Source organism: Tachyglossus aculeatus (assembly GCF_015852505.1).
Source record: "Tachyglossus aculeatus isolate mTacAcu1 chromosome 12 unlocalized genomic scaffold, mTacAcu1.pri SUPER_6_unloc_1, whole genome shotgun sequence".
In the NCBI taxonomy this organism is placed as follows: Eukaryota; Metazoa; Chordata; class Mammalia; order Monotremata; family Tachyglossidae; genus Tachyglossus; species Tachyglossus aculeatus.
The window spans coordinates 21,683,717-21,711,265 of record NW_024044828.1 but is presented as its reverse complement, the minus strand read 5'-3'; the positions used below and the strand labels follow the sequence as shown (position 1 = coordinate 21,711,265).

The following is a 27,549-nucleotide window of genomic DNA, read 5'->3' as shown; positions in this document are numbered from 1 at the left end:
TCAACAAATGTTGCCTTCTAATGAGATTTCTTTCCTATTTTTTAATTTACTTAATGGCATTTGCAGCCCAGAGGAGGGGAAAAAAAAAGACCAATTTCTGTTGGCGAACCGGCCACCTCGCCTTCCGAGGGACCCGGACGGAGGGGTTCCCCTCCGGGCTCCGAGCGCTGTCTCGGCTAGGCGAGAAGGACGGAGGCGTCGGGGGGAGCGGAGGGGGTCGCGTCGATGAAGCGAGCTGCTCCGAGCGGGGGGGGAGATAAGAGGGTCATTTAGAGAGAGAGAGAAAGTGGGAAGGAGGGAAAGAGAGAAAGAAGAAGAAAAAAGAGACCTTCCCCAAATCCAGTGGACTGCTCCCACCCCGGATAAAAAAGACCATCATCTCGACGATGAAGACGCCCTCTCCTCTCACATGAGGAACACCCCCCGCTCAAGCGGAGCCCTCTCCCCTCGGCCCGCCCGGCCACAGAAACCAAGAGAGGCCCGAGAGGGAATCGCATAGGTGATGCGGGTCTCTTCGGAGGGAGGGGTCGGCCCGTCGCCTCCGCCGCGCTGGACGAGAGTTATTATTTACTGCTGTGTTTGTGCAGGGTGGCGAATCTTCAGCTGCAAATGGCATTACAGCGTGATGAATGAGCATTAGGGGAACTCATTTTAAATGCGCCTGATTTATTAGCAGCGGGTCTCCATTTTCAGCAGGTCAACGCCTGAGCGCAACACACAAAGTCATCGTCAAGGTCAGCGCGGGGATGAATTTTTTAAACAAAAACACGCCTCGATCCCGTCCGCCGAGAGGCCTCTCCGGGCCGGCGGACGGCTCGGGCCAGAGATTTCTTTGCAGAGGCCAAAGGCAAACCTTCAATTACGACTCGTAGTAAAGACAAGCCCCTTAATGTTCCCGGGGCGCCTCTGGGGGTGTTTACTACACACAACTATTTTGCAGAAGCAAGCGTCAGATCTACAGTATAAAACTACCATTAGGCAGAAAAATCAATCAAAATGCCATTAAAGTGGAATAAGTTGCCAATATTGCTCCTGCGGTCGAGCAAGGGGGGGAGGTTGGAGGCGGCGGGGGTGGGTGGTGGCTTTGATTTCTTTCACATTATTAGACACAGTCTAGTAGTGACTTTGTTAAGGGAAATGAGTGTTGTTTAGAAGTAATATGTCTCTTGGCTTCATAAAGTTTGTGGCCTCATATTTCCTAGTTTATTGATTACCCATTATCATTTGTCATGAAGCGTCCTAACTCAAGGGGAAAATATAACTCTCACTCGCGGGCTGAAAGGGAGAGCGCTATAGATCGGCGGAGAGGAATTTCGGGCAGCCCGGCCGTGGTGGAGAGAAACGAGCCGGGGAGAAAGGGGCGCGTCGACGGAGCCTCGTGGGTGCTCGCGCTTCTGGAGGGGCGGGGGGATGGCGGTTCCCGATCCGCCCGTCCCCCCCTGCCGCCGTCCCCTTCCTGTCCGCCCCGCGGCAGGGGACTGGATGTCGCTCGGACCACTCCCACCCGACCCCGGGGGCCGAGATGGGGAGCTCCTTCTCCCCCCACCCCCCTGGGTCCTCCGCCCCGAACCCCCATCCCCTGCCCGGCCTTTAATTTATCGATGTTTGGGAGTCATATTTAATTTTATTGGAGACTATTAAGGGGCATTTCTGCTAAAGTCGGCAAAAAATGTAATTAAACGGCAACTTTAATTTGCACTTGATTGCACTACCGGGAAAGTCAGTTTTTCAGTTCTTAAAAATGAATTAAATCCCGCCCGCCCGGTCCCACTCTCCTGACACCGTGTGTGATGGAGGGTGGGCCCGCCTGACCCAAGGTGGCCCGGGGCCTGGTTTCTCAGAAGGAGGCCGGGCAGGGGGCATGGGCAGGGAAGCCGTGGCCACTTTGAGGGGGGGATGGCCCCTCTCCGAATGCCCCCCCGGTGACCCTCTGCGCCCCAGAGGGCCCTGATTGGGACCCCACCTTAGCAGTGCCAGTCTCCCCCCACCTCTGGGCACGGTTGCCGCACTGGAAGATTAATGGTGGCAGGAGAGACAGAGAGAGGAGCGCTTAACCAGCCTGTCCCATAAAGAATTCACAGTGAAGCGAACGTCCTCGTCCTTTAATGAGAAACCGGTTTTAATTATCCAGGGCCCTGTTAATCGTGCCGCTATTTTTGTATCACAGTGGGAAGTGGCCTTTTTGCCCGTGGGGTGAAGCCTCTAGTAGCGATAGTAGTTGGCACAGTCGTGGCAACAGCGGCAGTTAGGACGAGCAGCAGCAGTTGGAGTAGAACTTATTAAGCACTTACTATATGTTGAGCACCGTACTGAACGCTGGGCCGTGTTGGCCTAATGGAAGGGGCACCTGGAAGTGAATCCTTGGTCTTTTCAAGGCCCATGGAGCCCCTCCCCTTAGCCCCCCCTTGCCCTCCACCAGGGTGGCTGGAGCCAGCGTGTCCGTAATAATAATAATAATGATAGCATTTATTAAGCGCTTACTATGTGCAAAGCACTGTTCTAAGCGCTGGGGAGGTTAACAAGGTGATCAGGTTATCCCACGGGGGGCTCACAACCTTCATCCCCATTTTACAGATGAGGGAACTGAGGCCCAGAGAAGTAAAGTGACTTGCCCCAAGTCCCACAGCTGACAAGTGGCGGAGCCGGGATTTGAACCCATGACCTCTGACTCCAAAGCCCGGGCTCTTTCCACTGGGCCACGCTGCTTCTCTGTAGACGCCACTGGCTGGAGGCGGCCTTTCGGTGGCAGGGGTTGCTGTTTGCAGAAAGGACTGCGTCGCCCGGACCCTCCTGGGCACACGGGTCCCGTGTCCTGAAGAAAGTTCCCCCCGGCCCTCATGACAGTGACGAAGCCCGACCTGAAATTTCTTGTGTGTAAAAGGGGAGCGGGGCGAAGCCACTCCAGGGTGCTCCCCCATCCACCCCACCTTACCTCCTTCCCTTCCCCACAACACCTGTGTATATGTTTGTACAGATTTATTACTCTATTTTACTTGTACATGTTTACTATTCTATTTGTTTTATTTTGTTAATATGTTTGGTTTTGTTGTCTGTCTCCCCCTTCTAGACTGTGAGCCCGCTTTTGGGTAGGGACCGCCTTTGTATGTTGCCAACTTGTACTTCCCAAGCGCTTAGTACAGTGCTCTGCACACAGTAAGCGTTCAATAAATACGATTGAATGAATGAATGAATGGCCTAGCTGATGGAGTCCAGGCTGGGCAGTCAGAAGGACCTGGATTCTAATCCCGGCTCCGCGTTTTTGTCTGTTGTGTGACCTTTGACAAGTCCCTTCACTTCTCTGGACCTCAGTTCCCTCATCTGGGGAGTGGGGATTAAGATCATGTGCCTCATGTGGGACAACCTGATTAGCTTGTATCTACCCCAGCGTTTAGTACAGTGCCTGACACAAAGTAAGTGATTAACAAATACCATAAAAAAATGCGTACACGCATTGCACTCATTCACACGTACACCTTTACATCACACACATTCACACATAGACTCTCACATCACCCACACATCACACCCACACATTAGAGAAGCAGCATGGCTCAGTGGAAAGAGCCTGGGCTTTGGAGTCAGAGGTCATGGGTTCAAATTCTGGCTCCGCCAATTGTCAGCTGTGTGACTTTGGGCAAGTCACTTCACTTCTCTGTGCCTCAGTTACTTCATCTGTAAAATGGGGATTGATACTGTGAGCCCCACGTGGGACAACCTGATCACCTTTATAACCTCCCCAGCGCTTAGAACAGTGCTTTGCACATAGTAAGCGCTTAATAAATGCCATTATTATTATTATTATTATTATCACACGTTAACACACACCCTCGTCACGGCCAGAGTCATGGCTTTACTTCTATTACAGACATTTTTGCACCCATTCTCACACATCACAAACACATTACCCACACTCCCCCCTTCTAGACTGAAAGCAGGGATTGTCTGCCTTTATTGCTGAATTATACTTTCCAAGCGCTTAGCGCAGTGCTCTGCACACAGTAAGCGCTCCATAAATAGGATTGAATGAATGAATGAATTCACAGTACGTGCTCAATAGATACCAGTGATTGATTGCTTCACACACACAGCCTTCACACGGCACACTCAAGTAGACTCTCATGACACACATGTCATGCCCACGTTCACACGCACTGTCATACCACCTTGAGACATTCTGGTGGTTTTCAGGGTTTTAGGGAGAGGATTAGTACCCCTTGTCGTCCCACTTCTGGGGCCCTTGGGGACCACAACCCATCCCCCCTACCCACTGATTGTGTGCGTGTTCACGTGTGTGTTGAGTGGGAGGGGTGAGGGGGGATACCCACTGCATCTTCAATGCCACTGGGGTCTCTGCTCATTAGAGAAGGTCCACGGCCCCTGCTGTAGGAACCGTAAATTCAGACAGCTCGCTTTTCCGGGAAGATCACATGATAGCTAAACGTATCCCGTCTCCCCAACACATGCGCACGCATGCATACGCATCATCTCTGTTGGACTGTAGGCTCCCTGGGGGCAGGGATCTCACCTTTTACATCTATTGGACTCCCCCAGATCCTTAGTACAGTGCTCTGCACACAGTTGGCCCTCGGCAAATACTGTTGGTGGATTGATTGACTGGTTTTCCCATGGACACTGAAAATAGAAAGGATTGAGCTCCTCTCTACTAGGTGCCTTCTTGGGTAGATCACTGTACTGGGCATCTGTGGTGTGTAGAGCACTGTACTGGGTGCCCCCGGTGAGCAGAGCAGTGTTCTTCCTTCTTGTCCCCTTCCCATTTGAACATCAAGGAGTCCGGGTAGCGAAAAGGGACAGCAGTGGAAGATGTGGGGCCGCGGGGCTCGGGGGACCGGCACTGGGGGGAGAGAGGGATTGGTGCAAGCGTTTAGTACTGTGCTCTGCACACAGCACGTGCTTCATAAATGCGATAGAATGAATTGGTGGCCCAGATTCACGGCCCTAAAAGGCCCGCTGCGTTAGTCTGGCTCCAAGTCGTGCAGGCTCCGACCTCCCCGGGGACCGCAGGAGGCAGAACCAAACCCGCTCCCTGCGGGAAGCAGCTGAAGGTCAGACCACGGTGCCGGCAAATGGATTTTTTAAAATTTTTAATGGTATTTTCTAAGTGCTTACTACGTGTCAGGCACTCTTTAAACGCTGAGGTAGATGCGGAGTAATCACGTTGGACGCAGTCCCTGCCCCACGTGGGCTCCCAGTCTTAATCCCCATTTTACAGCTGAAGGGACTGAGGCCCAGAGAAGTGAAGTGACTTGCCCCAGGCCACCCAGCAGACAAGTGGCGGAGCTGGGTTTAGAATCCAAGTCCTTCCGACTCCCAGGCCTGGAATCTTTTCCACTGGGTCACACTGCTTCCCCTAGATCCTCTTTTTCTCAGTAGGAGGTTGCAATGGAAAGGAAGTTGGGAAGGTGGGAAGCTACCTGTAGACAGGGACTGTCTTCAATGTGTCTCTTTTTTGGTTTTCCACTCCCAAGCACTCAGAGTAGTGCTACACACAAGGTAGGAGCTTCACAACTATTAGCACTTAAAATCAAAGCAACCTCTCTGCTGCTCACCCAGTTGAGAAAGACAGCTTTTGGCCCAGCCGGGGCTGGACACTCTGAAACCAGACACAAGTTCCAGTTTTCTGAAAGTTTTCTTGGAGGGACAAGGGACGTGCAAGAGAGTTTCCTTTTTCAGGAGCAGCGGGGATTGTGGACACTGAGCCACGAGCAGCCATGAGCGGTTGAAGCAGGAAGTCAATCAGCCCATTCAGGGGTATTGACTGAGCGCTTCCTGTGTGCAGAGCACTGTACTAAGCGCTTGGGACAGTACAGTAGAACAGAGTTGGTAGACACGTTCCCTCTGTCCTTCGAATGTGTCTACCAACTCTGTTGTATTCTCCCAATTGCTTAGAGTGTGAGCCCACTGTTGGGTAGGGACTGTTTCTATATGTTGCCAACTTGTACTTCCCAAGCGCTTAGTACAGTGCTCTGCACATAGTAAGCGCTCAATAAATACGATTGATGATGATGATGTTGCCAGCTTGTACTTCCCAAGCGCTTTAGTACAGTGCTCTGCACACAGTAAGCGCTCAATAAATACGATTGATTGATTAGAGCAGGCAAGCGCTCAACAGTACAGCACATAGTAAGCACTTAAATGAAAAAGAGAGAGAGGGAGGGGGGAAGGGAAGAGAAGGAAGAAAAATAATAATGGCATTTATTAAGCGCCTACTATGTACAAAGCACTGTTCTAAGCGCTGGGGAGGTTACAAGGGGATCAGGTTGTCCCAAGGGGGCTCACAGTCTTAATCCCCATTTTACAGATGAGGTAACTGGGGCCCAGAGAAGTTAAGTGACTTGCCCAAAGTCACACAGCTGACAAGTGGAGGAGCTGGGATTTGAACCCATGACCTCTGACTCCAAAGCCCGGGTTCTTTCCACTGAGCCACACTGCTTCTCTAAAGAAGACACTGGGGCTTGGTTGATAGATTGAGACGAGCACTTTGGCCGAATCCTGTCGGCTTGGGAGCTCAGTGCCCCGTTTTGCCCACACCAGGGTTCATGGTCTCTGATGGCGGGTGGGTCAGAGACTGGCACGTCCCTCGGCCCTGAGATTGTGCCAATGCCCCCAGGGGCCAGCCCGGGCAGCCTCCAGCTACGGAGCTGGCAGCGCGGGATGAGGTGAAGCCGCCCAAACACCCACCCTGCCCCGTTTGGCGGGTTTTGCCGCTCACCTGTCCGGGCCCAGATGGGGCCGGAAGGGGAGCCTCTGTCTCATTCATTCATTCATTCATTCATTCATTCATTCATTCATTCATTCGTATTTATTGAGCGCTTACTGTGTGCAGAGCACTGTACTAAGCGCTTGGGAAGTACAAGTTGGCAACATATAGAGACGGTACCTACCCAACAGCGGGCTCACAGTCTAGAAGGGGGAGACAGACAACAAAACAAAACGTATTAACAAAGTAAAATAAATAGAATAAATATGTACAAATAAAATAAATAGAGTAATAAATACTTACAAACATATATACAGGTGATGTACAAACATATATACAGGTAATATACATATATACAGCTGCTATAATAATAATATAAGATTATTATATTAATAATAATCCCCCTCGTCCCCCTCTCCATCCCCTCCATCTTACCTCCTTCCCTTCTCCACAGCACCTGTATATATGTATATATGTTTGTACATATTTATTACTCTATTTTACTTGTACATATCTATTCTATTTATTTTGTTAGTATGTTTGATTTTGTTCTCTGTCTCCCCTTTTTAGACTGTGAGCCCACTGTTGGGTAGGGACTGTCTCTCTATGTTGCCAACTTGTACTTCCCAAGCGCTTAGTACAGTGCTCTGCACACAGTAAGCGCTCAATAAATACGATTGATGATGATGATGATGATAAGAGAAGCAGCGTGGCTCAGTGGAAAGAGCACGGGCCTTGGAGTCCGAGATCATGGGTTCAAATTCCGGCACCGCCAACCGTCAACTGCGTGACCTTGGGCGAGCCACTTCACTTCTCCGTGCCTCAGCTACCTCATCTGCAAAATGGGGACTAAAAGTGAGACCCCCCCATGGGACAACTCGATCACCTTCCGTCCTGGCGCCCGGAACACAGCACTCCGGCAGGAGCCGGAGCTTCCCTTGAAAAACAACTGGAGGGGCCACATCTTTGCTCCGCCTGCTAATCTCAGGCGATTTCGAACTCATAAATCTCAGGCCGACTAGGTATCCCGCTCCTGATGCTTGACCGTAAACTTGCAGGAGAGGAGCCTCATGAATAGAAATCACTTTTTGCCAAACCCCCGCTGTTGGGCCATCTTCTCCAGACCCTGATAAAGAGAAGGAGGCCTTGGAGTTCTGAAGTGCTTAGTACTTTTTTGTAAAAGGTATTTGTTTTATGCACATATCTGTGCATTATACATTAGAAATTTTTTCTGTTAATGTCTGTCTCCCCCCTTCTAGACTGTAAGCTTGTTGTGGGCAGGAATGTGTCTGTTATATTGTGTTTTCCCAAGCACTTAGTACTCTGTGCCTCAGTTACCTCATCTGCAAAATGGGCATGAAGACTGAGCCCCACGTGGGGCAATCTGATGACCTTGTATCCCCCCCAGCGCTTAGAACAGTGCTTTGCACATAGTAAGCGCTTAAGTACCATTATTATTATTATTATTATTATTATTATTATTATTGTTATTATTATTATTATTATTACTACAGTACTTTGCACACCGTAAGCACTCAATAAATACTATCGAATGAATGAATAAATAAGCGAATGTGTCTGCTATCTCTCTTGGATTGTACTCTCCCAAGCACTTAGTCCAGTGCTCTGCACACGGTAAGCGCTCAATAAATACCACTGATGACCATGGTGATGAAGCACGCACTTTTATAGATAAAAGTGAGTCAGTTTGGACACCATCCATGTCCTGTAGTGGGGCGCACAGGCTTAACCCCCATATTACAGATGAGGGAATTGAGGCCCAGAGAAGTGAAATGGCTTGCCCAAGGTCAGGCAGCAGCCAAGTGGCAGAGCCAGGATTAGAACCCAGGTCCTCCAGCTCCCAGGCCCGAGCTCTTTCCACTAGGCCTCGCTGCCTCTCAGTACTAAGTAGCGTTCATTTTTGTTCCTGCTGAGGGTGCCCAACCATCACCCCCCGACCTCTAACAATGACAGTGATAACCGGGGTATTTTTGTACTTGATGATGATGATGGCATTTGTTAAGCGCTTACTATGTGCAAAGCACTGTTCTAAGCGCTGGGGGAATACAGTGGGATCAAGTTGTCCCACATGGGGCTCACAGTCTTAATCCTCATTTTACAGATGAGGTAACTGAGGCTCAGAGAAGTTAAGTGACTTGCCCAAGGTCACACAGCAGACATGTGGCAGAGCCGGGATTTGAACCCATGACTTCTGACTCCAAAGCCTGGGCTCTTTCCACAGAGCCATGCTGCTTCCCTATATGTACTTGTGCCAAGCACTGTGCTGTGCCCTCGGGGCAGATACAGGCTGATCTAATGGGGCAAATCTCCACCCTACACAGGGCCACCAGCCCGTGGGAGAACAAGTATGGAATCCCCATTTTACAGAGGAGGCAACCGAGGCCCAGAGAATGTAGCGACGAGCAGTGTGGCCTAATGGAAAGATCACAGGCCTGGAAGTCAGAAGAAGTGGGTTCTAATCCTGCAGCGTGGCTCAGTGGAAAGAGCCCGGGCTTTGGAGTCAGAGGTCAAGGGTTCAAATCCCGGCTCCGCCACTTGTCAGCTGGGTGACTCTGGGCAAGTCACTTCACTTCTCTGGGCCTCAGTTCCCTCATCTGTCAAATGGGGATTAAGACTGTGAGCCCCACTTGGGACAACCTGATCACCTTGTATCCTCCCCAGCGCTTAGAACAGTGCTTTGCACATAGTAAACGCTTAATAAATGCCATTATTATTATTATTATTATTTGTCTGCCGTGTGGCCTATGGGCGAGTCACTAACTTCTCTGTGCTTCAGTTCCCTCACCTGTAAAATGGGGATTAAGACTGTGAGCCCCACGTGGGACAATCTGATTATCTTGTATTCCCCCAGCGCTTAGAACAGTGCTTTGCACATAGTAAGCGCTTAACAAATACCAAAATCATTATTATTATTATTAGATGAGGTGACTGAGGCCTAGAGAAGGGAAGTGACTGCCCAAGGTCACACAGCAGACAAGTGGCAAAGCTGCGATTAGAACCCGTGACCTTCTGACTCCGAGGCCCGTGCTCTATCCACTACGCCTTGCTGCTTCCCTGCTGCTTTGTGTGTAAGCACAAAAGAGAGGGACACACACAACACACAAACACACACACACACACTGGATTGATTGATAGATTGAGTCAAGCGCCTTGGCCAAATCCTGTCCTCTTGGGAGTTCAGCACACGGTGAAGGCCACCGCAGCCCCATCCCCGCCCCTCGCCGATGGCGCGCTGGGTGCCCGCGGCCCCGTCCGGGTGCTAACGGTCTCTCCTTCCTCCCCGCAGCCTCCAAGACCATCATAAATACCCTGCTCCGAGATCCGTCGCAGATCCCTGACGCCGTCCTGGGGAATCAAGTGTACCAGGTATTAATCACAGCGGCTCGGCTGCCCCGCTGCCGTGGTAGGGCTGTTATCTGCCTGCAAGTCCAAAGGATTTTCAACCTCATGTAATTACTGTCATCATAAACTATCAGTGAGGTCAGCATGCCCCATAAACGGCAGTGCAGCATGGGTGAGGGGGCCATTCCACGTTTTAATAGCTTGCTTTTATAGTGAATAAAAAGCAGGCAATTCTTGTTTTCTGTGATTACATCTGAAACCCTCTGGATTGCGGGGGGTTTTTTTTGTAGAAAAGTAATTACAGTTTTGAGGGGCCTGTTTAAGTGCAGGCTGGTTTTGTTGTGGCCCTGCCCACTGCCCCTTCCTCCTTCTCCTCCTCCTCTTCCTCTCTGATCTGCCTGCAGTGCATTGTGAATGACTGCTGCTACGGGCCACTGGCGAACTCCATCAAGCAGTATCCTTTTCTGGAATATTTCCCATCGGCAGTGGGCGAGCTCAGCATTCCCACCCTCCTCTCCCCCTGACCTCTCCCCTTCCCCTTATTCGTCGCAGACCCGCCCAGCCCCGGCGGCTCGGAGGGCCGTCAGGCAGGTTGAGACTTGGGTTTGGTTCAGCCTCTGAGCTTCCCTGTTGTCGGGTTCCAGGTTAGGGGTCCAGGGAGGCTGCGGTCCGTCCTCTGGCTCTGGGACGGTGATCCCACGGCCCAAATCAGTTTCCACAGCTGGGGTAAGCTCCTCGAGGGCAGGGATTGTGTCAGCTAAGCGCTCAGTACAGCACTCTGCACACAGTAGGAGTCCACGAGCTCCATTGTACTTTCCCAAGTGCTCTGTGCACAGGCTTTCAGTAAAAATAACCATACCCATGGATCTTGTTAAGCTCTTACCCTGTGCTGAGCATTGGGATAGATGCCTTGCAATTACATCGGCTCCAGTCCCTCCACCTACGAGGGGCTTGCAGCCCGAGGAGGAGGGAAAACAGGTGCCGAATCCCCATTTTACAGGTGAAGAAACCGAGGCCCAGAGAAGCCAAGTGGCTTGATCCAAGACTCCTATTTCCCTGCCCTTAGCGCCTTCCATTAGACCACACTGCTTCTCAATAAATAAATACTATTGATGGATTAGTTAGAAGTGGTGGCCTCCTTTAAAATATGAGGGATTCCCATGCTCCTCCCAGAGACAGAAAGGGAGAGTCTCATCATTTAAAAGATTTTATTTATATTAACATCTTTCTCCCCCTCTAGACTGTAAGCTCATTGTGGGCAGGGAATGCATCTGTTATATTCTCCCAAGCGCTTAGTACAGTGCTCTGTACAAAGTCAGCACTCAATAAATACAATTAACTGACTGACTAAAAGAGCGATTAAATCGAGGGTCAGTACTGTGCCACTCGTCGTACTCTTTTTCTCTCTTTTGACCAAACAGGTTTGTTTCGGGAACAGAACTCCAGGCTCTGAGGAAGGGCCTCACGGTTAACCAGTCTTGTCATTTATTATGAATTGGAAATGCTGGAATAATGTGAAGGACACACACACGCACAAATTGTGCCGGCTTATCACGTGGAGTATTTCGCTCACTGAGGAGCAAGAGGAAAAGGAGTTGGGATAGCGCGCCTGACGATTTGATTGAAATTTCTATTAAAATGGGTTTATCATGGAGAGCAGTCATTCATATATTTGCTTTCCCTCCCACTCTCCCTCTCTTCCTCCTCTCTCCCTCCCCCATGCCCTTCTTCCTCTTTTCCCTTCTTTTCTCCCCGTCTCCCTTCCTCCCCTTCCCTCCTCCGCTCTCCGGTGGTCATCCTCTCTTCCTCTGCCTCCATTCTCTCCCTCCTCTGTCTCTTTCTTCTCTCCCAACCCTCTCCCTCTGCCAAAATCTTTCTCCTCTCTCCTCTTTCCTGTAGAGGCATTCATCGTATAACCTGCCCCACCGTTTCACCTTTAGCAGAGCGGTCTTAGCAGTGCATGTCGGGACGGGTCTTCACGGCCCCCCCAAAATCTCATTCGGACGAGCGAGGAGTCCCGGTCTCCTCGGCCCGAGGAGGTCTCTTTCACCGAAGGGGAAGATCGAGCCCGGTGCCGCGGTGAACGTAATTAACGGGAGTGTGGGGAACGGGGAGCGAGTCGCCCGCCTCCGGCTCCCGGTGTGAAGCCCGGCAGCCGGGCCGTCCGCGCCTGCATTATCTCGGAGTATCTGGGGCTGAATTAGATGTTAATTTTAAGGCACATAAAATAGTTAAAAATCAATTTAAAGTTAAGGTTTTAAAAGCGTAATGTCTTCTGAAGGATTGCGTATTGATTTTAAATATAACTATCTGATTATATATGCATGGCCCAGGGAGCCCGGCCAGCTTCTTTATAAATGCCAGGGGGCTGTTTTTCAGTAATAGTTCAGAGGCTTACGGGAAACGAGACCCGCCGGATCGTCGGAGTCCAAAGTGGCTCGTGAGGTTATTTACAAGTTTTACCCCATGGTCACTGCCGCACATCAATAATAGGTATTATTATAGACTAAGTCTAAGTGTTTCTGCTTATGGCGCATTATAAATTCTGCTTGCGGTGTTTCCCTTATATTTTTGCCATCATCCATCTTCCCTTTCTGGCCGGGTATGACTGGGCGAGTTTAATGTAGTACATGATTTCAATTGATGAAGACAATGATAAATGTCTGTTAACTGATTTCTTTAGATTATAGTGTTTGCATTTCCACGAAGGCTGGCTCGCACGATTACTGTTTTCACAAGCGTGGCGGTGTCAGCTAGGGGTGGGGTGGGGGGACGGCGAGGTGGGCACTTGGCGTCACGCCGCACGGGACCCAAGGGACGCCGTCGGGGATAGCGGAAAGTTTCGGGAAGAGCCCCCGGTCCGGCCCGGGAATCGGCCTTAAGGGAGAATAATAATAATGATGGTGTTGGTTAAGTGCTTCCTATGTGCCAGGCACTCTACTAAGCACTGAGGTAGGTACAACCAAGTCGAGTTGAACACAGCCCATGTCCCACGTGGGGCTCAAGGTCTCAATGCCCACTTTACAGATGAGGTAACTGAGGCGCAGAGAAGTGAAGTGACTTGCCTAAGGACACACAGCAGACAAGCGGTGGAGCCGGGATTAGAACCCATGACTTTCTGTCTCCGTGGTCCGTGCTCTGTCCACTAGGCTGTAGGCACCGGTGATCTGCCAGGTTCGGCCTGAGTAATTTCTTCCGGGTGGGAGCTTAGTACAGTGCTCTGCACACAGTAAGCGCTCAGAAAATACTATTGATCGATTGAGCGTGACGCCAGTCTGCTGCGGGGCAGGGACTGCAGAACTCAGGCCCGAGGGTCGGGCATCAAGTAGGCAGGGGCACAGCACGTGGCGAAGGTTGGCCCGCGCCAGGACCACCGATGGCTATGGTGGCCACAACACGGGGCCGAAGCCGGGCAGTAGCGGGTGAAGCGGCGGGCGGGGGCCTCGGTGGCCGTCATGGTCCCCGTCTTCCCCGCGCTCTGTTCCCCGGTACTCCCAGGAAGCCTTTAGCGAGCCAGTAAGATCCAGAACAATTCGACTTCTTATAGACTGGAAGCTCGTGGTAGGCTTGTGTTGTCTTCATCTCTCCCAAGTGCTTAGTCCAGCGCTCTGCCCATAGTAAGCGCTTAATAAATGCCATTGAATAATTGATTGATCGATTATTACAGTAAGCCAGTAATCGTATTTGGTAGAAAGTATGAATGGGCTGCTTACCCATAACGTGGAAGTGAGAAAGCCTGGCGGGTGGAAAGTAGGAAAATTACAGCTCGGGGGTCTCTTCCCTCTCTCTGCCCGGGATGACTCCCCAAGTCCCCTCGGGAAGCGTTGTCAGGACCCCCGGTCGACCAGAGGCCTCAGAAGGAGAGTCGGGGAAGGGTAATAGTGATGCCGGCCGCCTGCGTTGCTGCCGGGTCCGTTCCTTTTCCATCAGTAACCTCAGTTCCACGGTTCAACATTTGGGATGTAAATAATTTACAGCCATAAAAGTGAGAGCACATTTCTGAGGGACCGAGAGAAGTAAATAATTCAGTTCGGAACGTGGGCAGCCTCTCCGCCCCCTGACCGAGTAATGGGGAAGGCCATCGAGGCAGATCTTAAGGAAACTCCACCAAAGCGGGAAAATTGGCAGTTTTTTCCCTTTTTTTTTTCTTTTTAAAGGAAGGAAAATACTGTTTGTTTTGTTTGTTTAAATTAAATATGAAAGTCAGCGTGTGGTTTGTAAGGGCGAGCAGAAAAAATGGAGCTAATGCCCAGGGAAGAGGATAGAGCAACGGCCTGAGAGTCAGAAGCACCTGGGTCCTAATTCTGGCCCTGCCACTCGTACCTTCATTTCTCCGGGCCTCAGTTACCTCATCTGGAAAATGGGGATGAAGACTGTGAGCCCTGTGTGTGGGACAGGAAATCTATACAACCCAATTATCTTGAACCTACTCTGGTGCTTAGAACAGTGCCTGGCACCTAGTAAGCGCTTAACAGTGACCACAATTATTATTATTATTATTATCATTATTACTATTATTATCTCCGCATGCCCCCAGCCAGCCAATGCTGGGCATCCACTGCTCTCCAGTTGTCTTGATTTTTTACTAATAATAAATGAGGATGGGATAATTGTAATAATTATGGTATTTCTTAAGAGCTTACTATGTGCCAAACACTGTTCTAAGCACTGGGGTAATCGGGCAATCAGGTTGTCCTACAAGGGGCTCTCAGTCTTAATCCACATTTTACAGATGAGGCACAGAGAAGTTAAGTGGCTTGCCCAAGGTCACATAGCAGAGAAGTGGCGAAGGCGAGATTAGAACCCACGACCTCAGACGCCCAAGCCTGTGCTCTGGCCACTAAGCCACACTGGTGGGGAGTCCAGCATCCCTTCTCCCCTCACCATCCCAGACTAATCCCCCTTTTTCCTCTGATCCCCCTCCCCTCCCCATCGCCCCAACTCCCTCCCTTTGCTCAACCCGCACCCAGGACTTGTGTATATATGTATATGTCTATAATTCTATTTATATTAATGATGTATATATCTATAATTCTGATTATTTATATTGATGCCTGTTTACTTGTTTAGATGGCCGTCTCCCCGCCCATACTGTGAGCCCGTTGTGGGCAGGGACCGTCTCTATTTGTTGCTGAATCGTACTTTCCAAGCGCTTAGTATGGTGCTCTGTACGCACTAAGTGCTCAATAAATACGATTGAATGAACAAATGAATCGATCGTTCCAGCTCAGATGGGGCTCAAGCTCAATCCGTCCACGGGCAGTTGGAAAGGTCTCCAGGGGTCAGGAGACAATTGAGTCCTGCGTCCGTGGGTAGAGACACAGGCAGCCACTCCAGTCACCGGGTGGCAGTTGGGTTAAGTTACCAGAGTGGGCAGGGTTGGTTGGAATTTTCAATAAATCAATGGTATTTATTGAGCGCTTACCAGGTGCAGAGCACTGTACTAAGTGCTTGGTGGAAAGAGCCCAGGCTTGGGAGAGAAGCAGTGTGGCTCAGTGGAAAGATCACAGGCTTTGAAGTCAGAGGTCATGGGTTCAAATCCCGGCTCCGCCAGTTGTCAGCTGTGTGACTTTGGGCAAGTCACTGAAATTCTCTGTGCCTCGGTTACCTCATCTGTAAAATGGGGATTAAGACTGTGAGCCCCCCATGGGACAACCTGATCACCTTGTAACCTCCCCAGTGCTTAGAACAGTGCTTTGCACATAGTAAGCGCTTAATAAATGCCATTATTATTATTGGGAGTCAGAGGTCGTGGGTTCTAATCCTGGCTCTGCCAGTTGTCAGCTGTGTGACTTTGGGCAAGTCACTTAACTTCTCTGTGCCTCAGTTACCTCATCTGTAAAATGGGCATGAAGACAGTGAGCCCCACGTGGGACAATCTGATGACCTTGTATCCCCCTCCCAGTGCTTAGAACAGTGCTTGGCACATAGTAAGCGCTTAACAAATACCATTATTATTATTATTATTATGATTGTTATTATTATTATTTGAATTATCCAGGTGGCAGTGCCCATTCTCCCCTCTGCAGGTGGCACGCAGCCTGATGGAAAGGGCGTGGGGCTGGTCATCAGGGGACCTGGGATCTAACCGCAGCTTCACCACGTCCCTGCCACGGGACCTTGGGCGGGCTGCTTGGCTTCTCCTTGCCTCAGTTTCCTCCTGTGTAAACCAGGGATGAAATGCCTATCCTCCGTTCCAGTGAGATGGCAAGCCCCACCTGGGACGGGGACCGTGTCCGACCCGCTGCGCTCGTTTCTACCCCGGCACCCTGTATGGTGCCGGACTTTCCCACCTCGAGACTGGAACTTCCTCGCGGGCGGGGAATACTCTATTACCTCATCCCGAGCACTCAGTACGATGCCGTGCGCCCAGCAAACGCCCAATCCATACCACTGATGGATCGCTCGACGGTGAGGACTCGCCGATAGCCCCAGTCATGGAGATGGTGCTTAGTTCGGTGCTCTGCATGTAGGAAGCGCTCAGTAAATGCTACATGTTGATCGTTGGGTGGATGATTAGGTCTGGGCTCAGAGTTTCACCTGTTGTCTCAGCCGACACCCGTTCCCCTCCTTAACACAACCCCATCCAGCGCCATTGGCTACGAACATGAGGTTCTGCTCCGAGGCATGCTCCGGGAGAGGAATCTGGCCTTTTTAGGTAAGTGTGGCCGTCCGGTCCCACCCCTGACATCCCCCGTCATGGTCCCCCACCCTCAAGCTCCATTGCAGAGTCTCTTTACTTAAAAAAAAATAGAAATAAATAAATAAATAAATAAATAAAAAGCCTTCCACGGTATTATCTGCTACGGGAAGACTAAAGAGTGATTGATGCCGTGCATATGTTATTTTTTATTGATTTACAGCCAAGCAGGAACTCGGTTACCTAATCCCCTATATATACAGCCCATGCACAAGCCTGCAATTAATATTTTATAGAATAAGTAGCTGAAAAAATGCTTTAATATCTGCTGCAGTATTACTTTTGGTGTCATGAGATATTAGCCATAATCTAGGCCTTATGAGAGTTAGAGAAGGAAGCATTAAGGAATGCTATCTGCTTGGCGCTGTGGGCATTGAAAGTAAGAGGCCGTCCAAGAGCCGGCTGGCGCGTCTGGGGGGCTTTCCCGGGGCCAAATGCGTGGAGTCTCGCTCCCGGCCCCAAACCGGAGAGCTGGTTTTCCCAATTGGATTTTTCCTTCCCGTCGCCTCAGCACGGATTAAGTGGTGCCACGCAGTGGTATGTGAGTGTGTGCGTTTGCACGCACGCACGTGCCTGGAGGGTGGGCTGGCTGGTGGGGGCAGAGGCAGGGGCTTTTCCTTTCTGGCTTGCTTCCCGTTTCCAAACACAGTGCGGCTTCCCGACCGGAACCTGAAGCAGTGTGGCCTAGTGGAAAGAGCCCGGGCCTGGGAGAGGGAAGCTCTGGGTTCCAGTTCCGGCTCTGCCATTTGCTTGCTGGGTGACCTTTAGCCTGTCTGGTTCTGAGTTTCCTCATCTGCGAAATGGGAGTTTATTACTCGTGCTCCCTCCTACTTAGGCTGTGAATCCCACGTGGGACCTGTTCATAATAATAATAATAATAACAATAATAATAATAATGGCATTAAGCGCTTACTATGTGCAAAGCACTGTTCTAAGCGCTGGGGAGGTTACAAGATGATCAGGTTGTCCCACGTGGGGCTCACAGTCTTAATCCCCATTTTCCAGATGAGGTCACTGAGGCCCAGAGAAGTTAAGTGACTTGCCCAAAGTCACACAGCTGACAAGTGGCCGAGCCGGGATTTGAACCCATGACCTCTGACTCCAAAGCCCGGGCTCTTTCTGCTGAGCCACGCTGCTTCTGCGTGGGGTGGGTGGGGGGAGGTCACCGAGATGGGGAGAGGGCCTGGCCAGTGGCGGGGGACTCTGTAGCTACATCTTGTAGCTACACCAGCTCTAGGTACAGTGCTTGGCACATAGCACGTAACAAATACCACAATGCTCATATTATCTTTATTATTATTTTCATTATTATTTTCTGGGCCTCAGTTTCCTCATCCGTGAAACCGGGATTCAGTACATGTTCTCCCTTATACTTAGACTGGGAGCTCCATGTGGGACTATCTTCTATCTACCCTAATGCTTGGTACAGTGCTGGACACGTAATAAGCGCTTAACAAATACCACAGTCATTATCATTATTATTGTCTGGGCCTCAGTTTCCTGATTCATAAAATTGGGATTCAATACCCATTCTCCGTACTACGTAGACTGTGAGTCCCGTGTGGGACCTGGTTGTCTGGTATCTACCCCAGCGCTTAGTACACTGCTGGGAACAGAGTAGGCGCTTACCGTTACCACCGTAATCGTGAATTATTCTGATTAAGTGGGCTCTGCGGACCCACTGAGAGCTGCCCTGGTCCTATCCGGGCACTCTCGTCCTTCCCACCGGGTGGTGCCCGCCGAGCCCAAAGAGTCAGTAGGCAGGCGTCTAGCAAGTAGCGAAGGGTCTTAGGTGGGGGACCGGCGAACTTGGAGCCCCAGAGTCCGCCCTCTCCCCATCTCGGTGACCCACACACCACGCACAGAGCTAGCCGACCTCCCTCATCAGCATGGAGAGAAGGTCGTCCGTTCCGTCTGTGCATTTTAAGCATCGTAGCGGAGTACCGAATTAACACATGTTTACTTAAGATTAAAACATGAAAATGCGACGCCGCACATGAAATATTGTTATGGGCTAGTCATCCCTTCAGCTTCTAACTACCCCTTCACAATGATTAATTGGGTCTGAAGTACTTTACCAGGCTCATTGAGAGAGCACATCATTTTAAATTAAGCTTTGGTAAAAAGCCTGGTAAACAAGGAGACACCCGTACACATCTGAACTTTCCGTCCCATGTTTACACGTATAACACCTGGAGCACTTCTGGCCCTGTGATCCCTCCTTCCCCGCAGTGTTTTCTTTTCTCTTGACCCTTCTCAGAGGGGAGCCACGTCCCAGCTCCGTGCCCCTTGCCCCAGATGGGGCCCCCCACCCGCCCGGTTGCTAGCAGGGAAGTGAGAGTCAAGAGCGGGCCAAGTGGCAGACTGTTAGAGTAGGAGCGGTGTCGGGAACGGATTTTACAAAGCACACACGGGGCATGGTACCGATGCCTGGGATGGTTCAACGGGTCCCCGCTGTCTGTCTGCTCTAGGGAGGGAGTGAACTGAACGCTCGCTCTGCCCTGGAGCAAGGACCTGGGAGTGAGAAGGACGTGGGTTCTAATTCTGACCCCGCCACATGTCTGCTGCCCCTACCTTCCTCTCCCCCTCGTCCCCCTCTCCATCCCCCCCATCTTACTTCCTTCTCTTCCCCACTGCACCTGTATATATGTTTGTACATATTTGTTACTCTATTTATTTACTTTGCTTGTACATATCTATTCTATTTTATTTTGTTAGTATGTTTCGTTTTGTTCTCTGTTTCCCCCTTTTAGACTGTGAGCCCACTGTTGGGTAGGGACCGTCTCTAGATGTTGCCAACTTGTACTTCCCAAGCGCTTAGTACAGTGCTCTGCACACAGTAAGCGCGCAATAAATACGATTGATGATGATGATGCTGTGTGACCTTGGAGAAGTCACTTCACTTCTCTGTCCCCCAGTTGCCTCATCTGTAAAAAAAACGGGGATTTAGAGCGTGAGTCCAGTGTGGGACAGAGACTGGGGCCAACCTGATTAACTTGGATCTACCCCGGTGCTTAGAACAGCGCTTGGCACATAGTAAGGGCTTAAGGAGTACCATAATTATTATTACTTATTACTGTACTAAGTGGTTGGGAGGGCACACCAGAAGCCCGAGACCCGTTCCCCACCCTCCCCCTCCCTGGAACTGATTTTTAGTGTCTGTCTCTCTGAGTCTCCTTGAGCACAAGAATCACGTCTACTAACTCCGTTGGACTCCCCAGGCGCTCAGTCCAGGATTCTGCACACGGATTGTGAGCTCCTTGAAGGTTGGGACTGTGACTACTAATTCTGTTGTGCTCTCCAGCTCTCAGTACAGTGCTCTCTTCTCAGTACAGTAGGTGCTCAGGATCTGGAGAGCTTGTCCTCGGGAAGCCTGTTTCTTGGCCTCCTGGTGGTACAGAATTCCGTTTCATCCGGAAGCTTCATGGTTCCTGGGCCCCTTTGCTTCCCCCCACAATCCCCCCACCCCACCCCGGCCTGTCAGCCCGGTCCTAGGCTGCAGCGGGGCCGAGGAGCAGGACCGGGGGCGGGGTTTGCTCCACAATTCTGATCTGTCCCTCAGGCCTCCCGGGCTACTGGTGTCCCCCCAAAATCCTTAGCCTAGACTTCAGGGTCTGGTTCCCCACCACCACCACATCATGTCTCCAGCTTTAACTGGGTGCCGGCTACCCCATTAGAGTGGGTGCTCCTTGTGGGCAGGAATCTGGTCTCTTGTAGAAGGAAGAATAATGATAATATTCACTGTGGTGTTTGTTGAGCGCTTACTATGTGTATCCCAAGGAGTGCCTCAAATCCCCCCCCCCCCCCACCTCCGAAAACAAAGGGTGCCTCATGCCCGTGTTGCCCAGCAGAAAGGGGGCTCCCCGCAGTCTCTGGCGGCAGAGGGAGGAGATTTTAGGCTGGCAGATGGTTTGTGGGCACCCCCACTTTGCCCAGAATGAGATTCTGGAGAGGAAAGAAGGGACCGGAACCACCGGGAGCGGGCAGCTGGGCCCTGGCCGGAGAACCGGATTCAGCCAGTGTCCAGCAGTCGTTTGTCCCCGGACTCCAGCCCGCCCGGACCGAGCACCTCCCCCGGACCGGTCCCCGGAGAGATGCCGCCCCAGTGGGGAGACGTCATCGCCAATCACTTTGAGTGACCATGTGGGAGCCGGGGCCACTCCCGCCCCCTCCCTGTCCGGTCACGCCTGACGGCCGCCTGGCATACAGCATGCGGGCTCTCACCAGGGGCCGGACGGGCTCGCTGAAGGGTGACCCTGATCCGGCAGAATCAGGGCTTTGTTTCGGTGGGAGGGGAAGAGTGGGGAACATCCACCGCCCTGGTCTCCTCTAGAAACAACCCCCTGCCACATCTCCCAACCTCGGCCCTCCTGCTGCCCGGAGCAGGGGCCGGTGGAGGAGGGTTGGGGATGGGAGGTCGTCTTGAGTCAAGCCCGGGCTCCCCTTTGGCTAGGTCTGTCTCCACCCCGGCTGCCCTGGCCAGACCCCCACCCCACATAGTAGGGGATGCTGTTCCCAGTGATTTTTTAGTCGGGCCGGCCCAGAGACCAAAGCATGGCGATACTGTTGCCCTGAGAAACTGGCAGCGAACTCTTACCTTCCCCTCCCCTCTCCCTACTCCCACCCTCCAACCCTTTCGGCCATTTCTACAGCCTATCATTTCCTCTAAATCTCCTGCTTCTGTTAGGTCTGGTCCTCCAGACCCAAGACCCCACTTCCTTGCTCTGAGGCAGGAAGCCGTGTGGGCAGTCGGACCCTAGTTGATTGGGTTCTCTGGCATTGGGCAGGATAAGAAAATTACCAAGACTAAGCACTTACTACAGCGTTCTGCACACAGTAAACACTCACTGAATGCAACTGATCGATTGACTGTGTGAAGCAGAGTGGCCTAGTGGAAAGAGCCCCTGCCTGGGATTTGGAGGTCCTGGGTTTTAATCGCGGCTCCGTCACTTGTCTGCTACGTGATCTTGGATAAGTCATTTCTCCACATCTCAGTTACCTCATCTCTAAAATGGGGATTTAAGACTGTGAGTCCCACGGGGACACGGACAGCGTCCAGCCTTGCACTCAGTGTGGTGCCTGGCACGTAGAAAGCGCTTAACGATTATTGTTATCGTTAGTAATAATAATAGTAGTGATGATAACCAAAGGAATCAGATTCCCCCCCCCCCCCCGAGACAGCTGCGATCTTGCTGTTTCTAAAAGGGAGAGAACTGCGGCCTGCCCCCTGACAGCGAAGCAGAGTTGGGCCCAGACAAGTGCAGTTCTAGGGTTGGAGTGGGACGGGCATATAGAGACATGACGTGCTGTGCTGGGCACCGGCCAGGAGTGGGGTTCTATTTTGAACATAGGAACATGCCCACTAGATTAGAGTCACATCGCCTGTCCTCGGGGAATTTAATCTCTGTCCTGGAGGAGCGGTGTTTAGGCCCCCTAATGCAGTGCTTATCTTGCCCCAGTGAAAATTCAACCAGGTTTTCAGACTTGCCCGTCAACCCCGGGAGCGATAGCCCCAACTTGTCCCATCTTTTCCCGGAGGATTCTGGAATTCCGATTGGATCCTGTGGGTTTGGGGGCCGTGCCCTCACCCCCAGCCGTCCGCTGCCCCAGCCCCGACTTTCTCTGAGTCCCCACTGTCCCCGCAGAATTCCGGCTGAGACTCCCGTCGGCTGTCTTTGAATTCCTCGGGTGCGGAGGGTTTAAGGGGGCGTTTCCGATGCCGGCGACCGGTCCAGCAAGGCGCCCCCTCCCCCCCCGTCCACTGCCACAGACAGGCCTTCCTAATGGGGTCCCGCTGGCTGGGAGGAGGCCAACCCGCCCGGGTGCCCCCCACCGCCCCCGACCAACCGAGGCCAAAGCGTCGGCCGGGGAAGCTCCTGTCTCGGGCTGATAAATGAATTGGAAATAAGCCACCTCACGCCGGGAACGGGCCATTAATTTTAATCAAAGGGGATGCAGAGAGGCGAGAGGAGTGCGTGGTAATGTCAACAGCCCGGTGGGGGTTAAAGCTATCCCGGGCCCTTCCCTGGTCTGTGCGGGGGCTATTAGTCGAGCTTGGGTGAAGACAGAGAGCCTGACTTAGAATTGAATGACCAGGTCACCCGGAAACCTAATGGAGCACACAGCGTTGCAGAAATAACGTGGTAATGGCATTAGAAGTCAAGGACGGCATGCACACAGTAACCAAGGAGGCTGGTCTTTGAATTAATAAAAAAACAAAAAAAAAGAACACCCCACCGGCAGACAAGTTTTCCCAACTTCATCTCTTGTCTGAGGAGGCCACTGGTGTCTGCAAAGGATCAGGGGATCAGGCGGACTTCAAGCGCTCTTCCCGGCCTGTTTGTGCTGCGGATTCACAGGGGCCGGGGTAGAAGGCTGGGGTAGGCCTAAGGCAGCAGCAGGCGGCTGGATTAAGTAGCGGAGTTAAACAGGAGAGTTAATTCCCCCCACGCTCCCAACCACCACACTTCTGCCACCTCCTCCTCCTCCCTAAAATCTTCCCTATGGAGACTAAGCCTTTCTGTCCTTCTCCCAGAGTCCTTCAGCCGGGCAGGAAGCTACCGCCATGCCGGGCCCACCCAGAGTGGCGGAGCGGGGGAGGTTAATCATCCTCGCGATTGGGAGCGGTGGGGGGCCTGTGGGGGGGGAGATGAGACGAGACGGTCTCCCCTCGCAATTGGCAAATCTGTTTCTTTTTTGAGTGTTTTCAGTCACCCGACAGCACCGCGTGACAGCTCGAATTAATGATGTTTATAATGAAGACACAAAATCACAGAGTTGATCCAGCATCTCCAGGATCCGGGGTTGGCCAGGGAGAAAGAAGCCCGTCCACTAGCCTGGCGCTGGGCACCCCAGATGGCCGTGGGCCTGCTCACGCTCCTATACCGGGAACTGTACCTCCCCCATCTCCCCACTGCCGCCTCGCACACGGAGCCCCTTTTAAATCCAACCGTCCGTTTTCCCCACAGACGAGGACCAGCTGCGAGCCGAGGGCTATGACAAAACGCCGGACTTTATCTTGGAGGTGCCGATCGGTGAGTCCTCACGCCTTTTTGGGGAGAAGCGGGAGGGGCCGTAGGGAGGCAGCGCCGGTTTCAGTCCGCACCCCTTGATGCTGGCAAATGGGACCCGTTGAAGCAGACTAGCTGCAATTCCCTTCCCAGCGGGACAGACGCACGGCGGCCTGAAAAGCCCCCGCCCACCCGATTAAACCACTTCCGTGGCTGACGACTCTGGAAAATGGGCCAGGGAGCAGGCTTCATGGCCACTGGCGGGACTTTCATCCGAGGGAGAGGGCCGGGGTGGTGGACCTGAGCCGGGGTGCTGGGCACATTGACCCTCCCGGTGAACCCAGGGGTGACCGGACCGTAAAACTGCAGTTGTTGACGGCGGGCATGAGTACCGTGGGCCGGTGGGCTCATCCGCCCCCAGGACATGTTGGGGACCCCACCCAGGGCATTCCCGCTAGACCCCCAGTGTCCCCTCCACACAGCCTCTTAACCAGAACTCTCTTCTCTTAGCGGTGGAGGGTCACGTGGTCCACTGGATTGAAAGCAAAGCCTCATTTGGTGATGAATGCAGCCACCAGGTCTACCTGCATGACCAGTTCTGGAGCTACTGGAATAGGTAAACCTCCGCGATTTTGCCTCCAAGATGAATGAGGCAGCACCCACATCTTATTAGAGCAAATATTCCGTTGAGCGGGTGAGGTCACGGAGCCTTGATTAATGGGTCCGTCTCCCTCCGAGCCGCCATCCCCAGTGCCAAGCTGGGGTCAATGCAGGGAGACGGGAATGGGGGAGGCGCTCTGGGACTTTGGGGGATCCGTCAGGCGTGAGGGGTCACCGGAGACCCCCAGTTCTCTGGTGTCTATCTCCCCCTCGGGACTGTAAACTCCTGGAAGGCAGGTATTGCGTCTTCTAATTCTGTTTGCTCCCTAGCGCTCAGTACAATGCTCTGCACGCAGCAGACTGTAAGCTTCTTGAGTTCAGGGAGTGTGTCTACTAACCGTCGTTTTCTCCCAATCGTTCAGTACCGCTCTGTGCCCAAGCAGACCGTAAGCTCCTTGAGGGCAGGGATTGCTTCCGCTAACTGTAGCGGAGTCTCTCTAGCACTCAGGACCCAGAAGAGGGAAAGGGAGAATCCATGATGTCCCAGACTGACCCTGGGGAAAGAAAGGGAAGGTTTGGATTGAGAGGCCATTTCCAGGAGGTGTCCGGTTCAGCCGCTTCTGGGAGGAAGCAGCGATCAATCAGTCAATCAGTCCATCCACCCGTGGTATCTAGTGATTGCCAGGGTGAGGTGACGTGTTGAGGGCAGGAGCCGGAGGACCCGCCGGGCTGGGACTCTCTGCGTCCTCTGAATTCCGAGCGCAGAGGCAGGACACTGAAACCGTCTGCCCGACTCCCAGAATCAGCTGGCGTTTTTGAGTTGTGTTTGTTAAGGCGCTCAGAAAACCCACTCATGCATCCCCTCACCCCGGCCGCGGCTGGAGCCCCCAGACCAGAAAGGTCACTTCCCTTCCCGCGCTGTGACGGCTCGTTGACATATTTTGACACCCTGGGACAACGCGGAAAGGTTTTGACCTATCGGAGCATTCGGGGCCGGGGGTAGAGGGAGCGGTCTGACACACAGTCAATTTCTTTCCTTTCCTCTCGCCTCCCCGTGTCTCCCTCCCGACCCCCCTCCCCCCGAGCCTCGCAACGCAGAGTTTTGTCCTTCCATCCGGCTCCTTTTCTTCCCTGCAGCTAAGCAGAAATTAACCTTTCAGGGTGATCCCGAGCGGTCTCGTGGCATGAAGTTGCATCATTTCCTGGACCATTAAGATTATGGTGAATGGAGGCCCTTGGTGTTTGCGAGAGAAAAACTAATGAATTGTGAGATACGGTGGGTTTAATGGTAGCTTTGGGAAGAAAACAAATTCATCAGGGACTTAGGGTGGTTTTTTTGTGACTGAAAAACTCCGTATCAGTCGAGCAGGTTGTTGAGTGCCTACTGCTTGCAGAGCGATGTGCTGTGCGGCTACTGTGTGCTAAGCACGGTCCTGACTGATTGGTGGGTGCAGAGTGCTGTACTGGACACCTATGGGTGCAAGGCGCTGTAATGGATGCCTTTCGGACTGGTGCCAGAGTGCCAGAGAGGGCACTAATAATAGCAGCAGCCTTTATGAAGCACACACTTGATGTGGGACACTGTATTCGGCCCGTGGGGAGTCCAGAATAAAGAAGCGACACATTCCTTGTTTTCAAGGAGCTTATAGTGTCACTGGGGAGAGAGGAGCAGTGTGGCCTAGTAGAAAGAGCACAGGTCTGGGAATCAGAGGACCTGGGTTTTAATCCAGGCTCTGCCACTTAATGCTGGGTGTCCTTAGGCAAGTCACTTCACTTTTCTGTGCCTCAGTTCCCTCCCTCACCTGCACAGTGGGAGTTCAAAACCTGTTCTTTCTCTGACGTAAGCTGTGAACCCCCTGTGGGACATGATGATTTTGTATCTACCCCAGGGCTTAGTGCAGTCCTCGGCGCATAGAATACAACTATCATTTTTCTTACTGGGGAGACAAACATAAAAATATTTTACTAATAGAGGGATCAATATAAATCAAGTAGACATGCTTCCCTGAGGGAGGAGGGTGTAAATACGTTCAGAGAAGGGGCGTGGTCTTTTGGGTAGAGCCCGAGCCTGGGAGTGAGAAGGACTTGGATTCGAGTCCCAGTTCTACCGTGTTTCAGCTATGTGACCTTGGACAAGTCACTTAATTTCTCTGTGCCTCAGTTCCCTCATCAGTAAAATGGGGATTAAGACTGAGCACCCCATGTGGGACATGGACTGTACAATCCAGTGCTTAGAACAGTGTTTGGCACATAGTAAGTGCTTAACAAATACCATAATTATTATTATTATACGTATCTACCCCAGTGGTTAGAACAGTGCCTGGCACATAGTAAGCGCTTAACAAATACCACATTTGAAAAAAAGATGCCAGCAATGGCTGAAGGCATGTTCTGGCTCAGGGGGATGGAAAATCAATCAGGGAAGTCTTTGTGGAGGAAGTGGGATTTGGGGAGGGATTCAGAGGTTGGGAGAGCTGTGGGGGCAGGAGGGTTTCTGTCTAAAGCAGGGAGAGAGGGAGTTCCATGCTGGGGAAACGGCCAGAGCCAAGCGGGGGAGGCAGGAAAGTTGACGAGGAGGGTTGACTTGGGAGCATTGAAGACAGCGAGTCGGGGAATAGTGGGAGAAAGAGCAGACATGCGGCCAAGTGATGGAGAGCCTGGAAGCTGTGAGGGAGGAGGTTTGGTGAGATGCGGAGAGACACCAGGAGCCAGTGGAGGGTTTTGAGGAGGCAGGTAGAGAAGCGGGCCGAGTGACGCTTGGGGAAGACTACCCGTGCGGCGGCTGCAGGCGGTACAGACTGGTAAAGAGACCAGCGAGGAGGCTGACGCACCTGTCTAGCCATCGTCCTACTCGCTTGGAAGAGTCAGCAGTGGCTCAGTGGGCCAAACTCAGCGCTTGGGAGGGTGGAACCCTTGGCGTTTTCCTCTGGCTCGCTTTCTGTTCCTCTCCTGGCCCCGGGGCCAATTGCCTGATCTGGACCCGGCATTTCTGGTCCCCCTCACCACCCCCTTGCAGCCTCGACTCCTAATTCTCCGCCGGCGTTTCCCTCTGGGCAAGATGAGCGTGGTCACGTACGTCCGACGTGGGCCGACTGCCTGGACCGTGCCCCTTCCTCCAAGGACTGAGCTGCGGGGCCTCCGCCGGGGTCTGGGAGTGG

General features: G+C 52.2%; 1 protein-coding gene across 1 annotated transcript in view; it reads left to right on the top strand.

Moving 5' to 3' along the window:
• Nucleotides 1–27,549, top strand: part of CDIN1 (CDAN1 interacting nuclease 1) — a 97,139-nt gene that overhangs the window by 42,059 nt on the left and 27,531 nt on the right. The window contains exons 6-10 of the mRNA XM_038741534.1: nucleotides 10,026–10,105; nucleotides 10,486–10,535; nucleotides 16,672–16,739; nucleotides 23,750–23,815; nucleotides 24,302–24,407. Of these exons, the coding sequence (XP_038597462.1) occupies nucleotides 10,026–10,105; nucleotides 10,486–10,535; nucleotides 16,672–16,739; nucleotides 23,750–23,815; nucleotides 24,302–24,407 (370 nt within the window). The remainder of the gene's footprint in view (nucleotides 1–10,025; nucleotides 10,106–10,485; nucleotides 10,536–16,671; nucleotides 16,740–23,749; nucleotides 23,816–24,301; nucleotides 24,408–27,549) is intronic.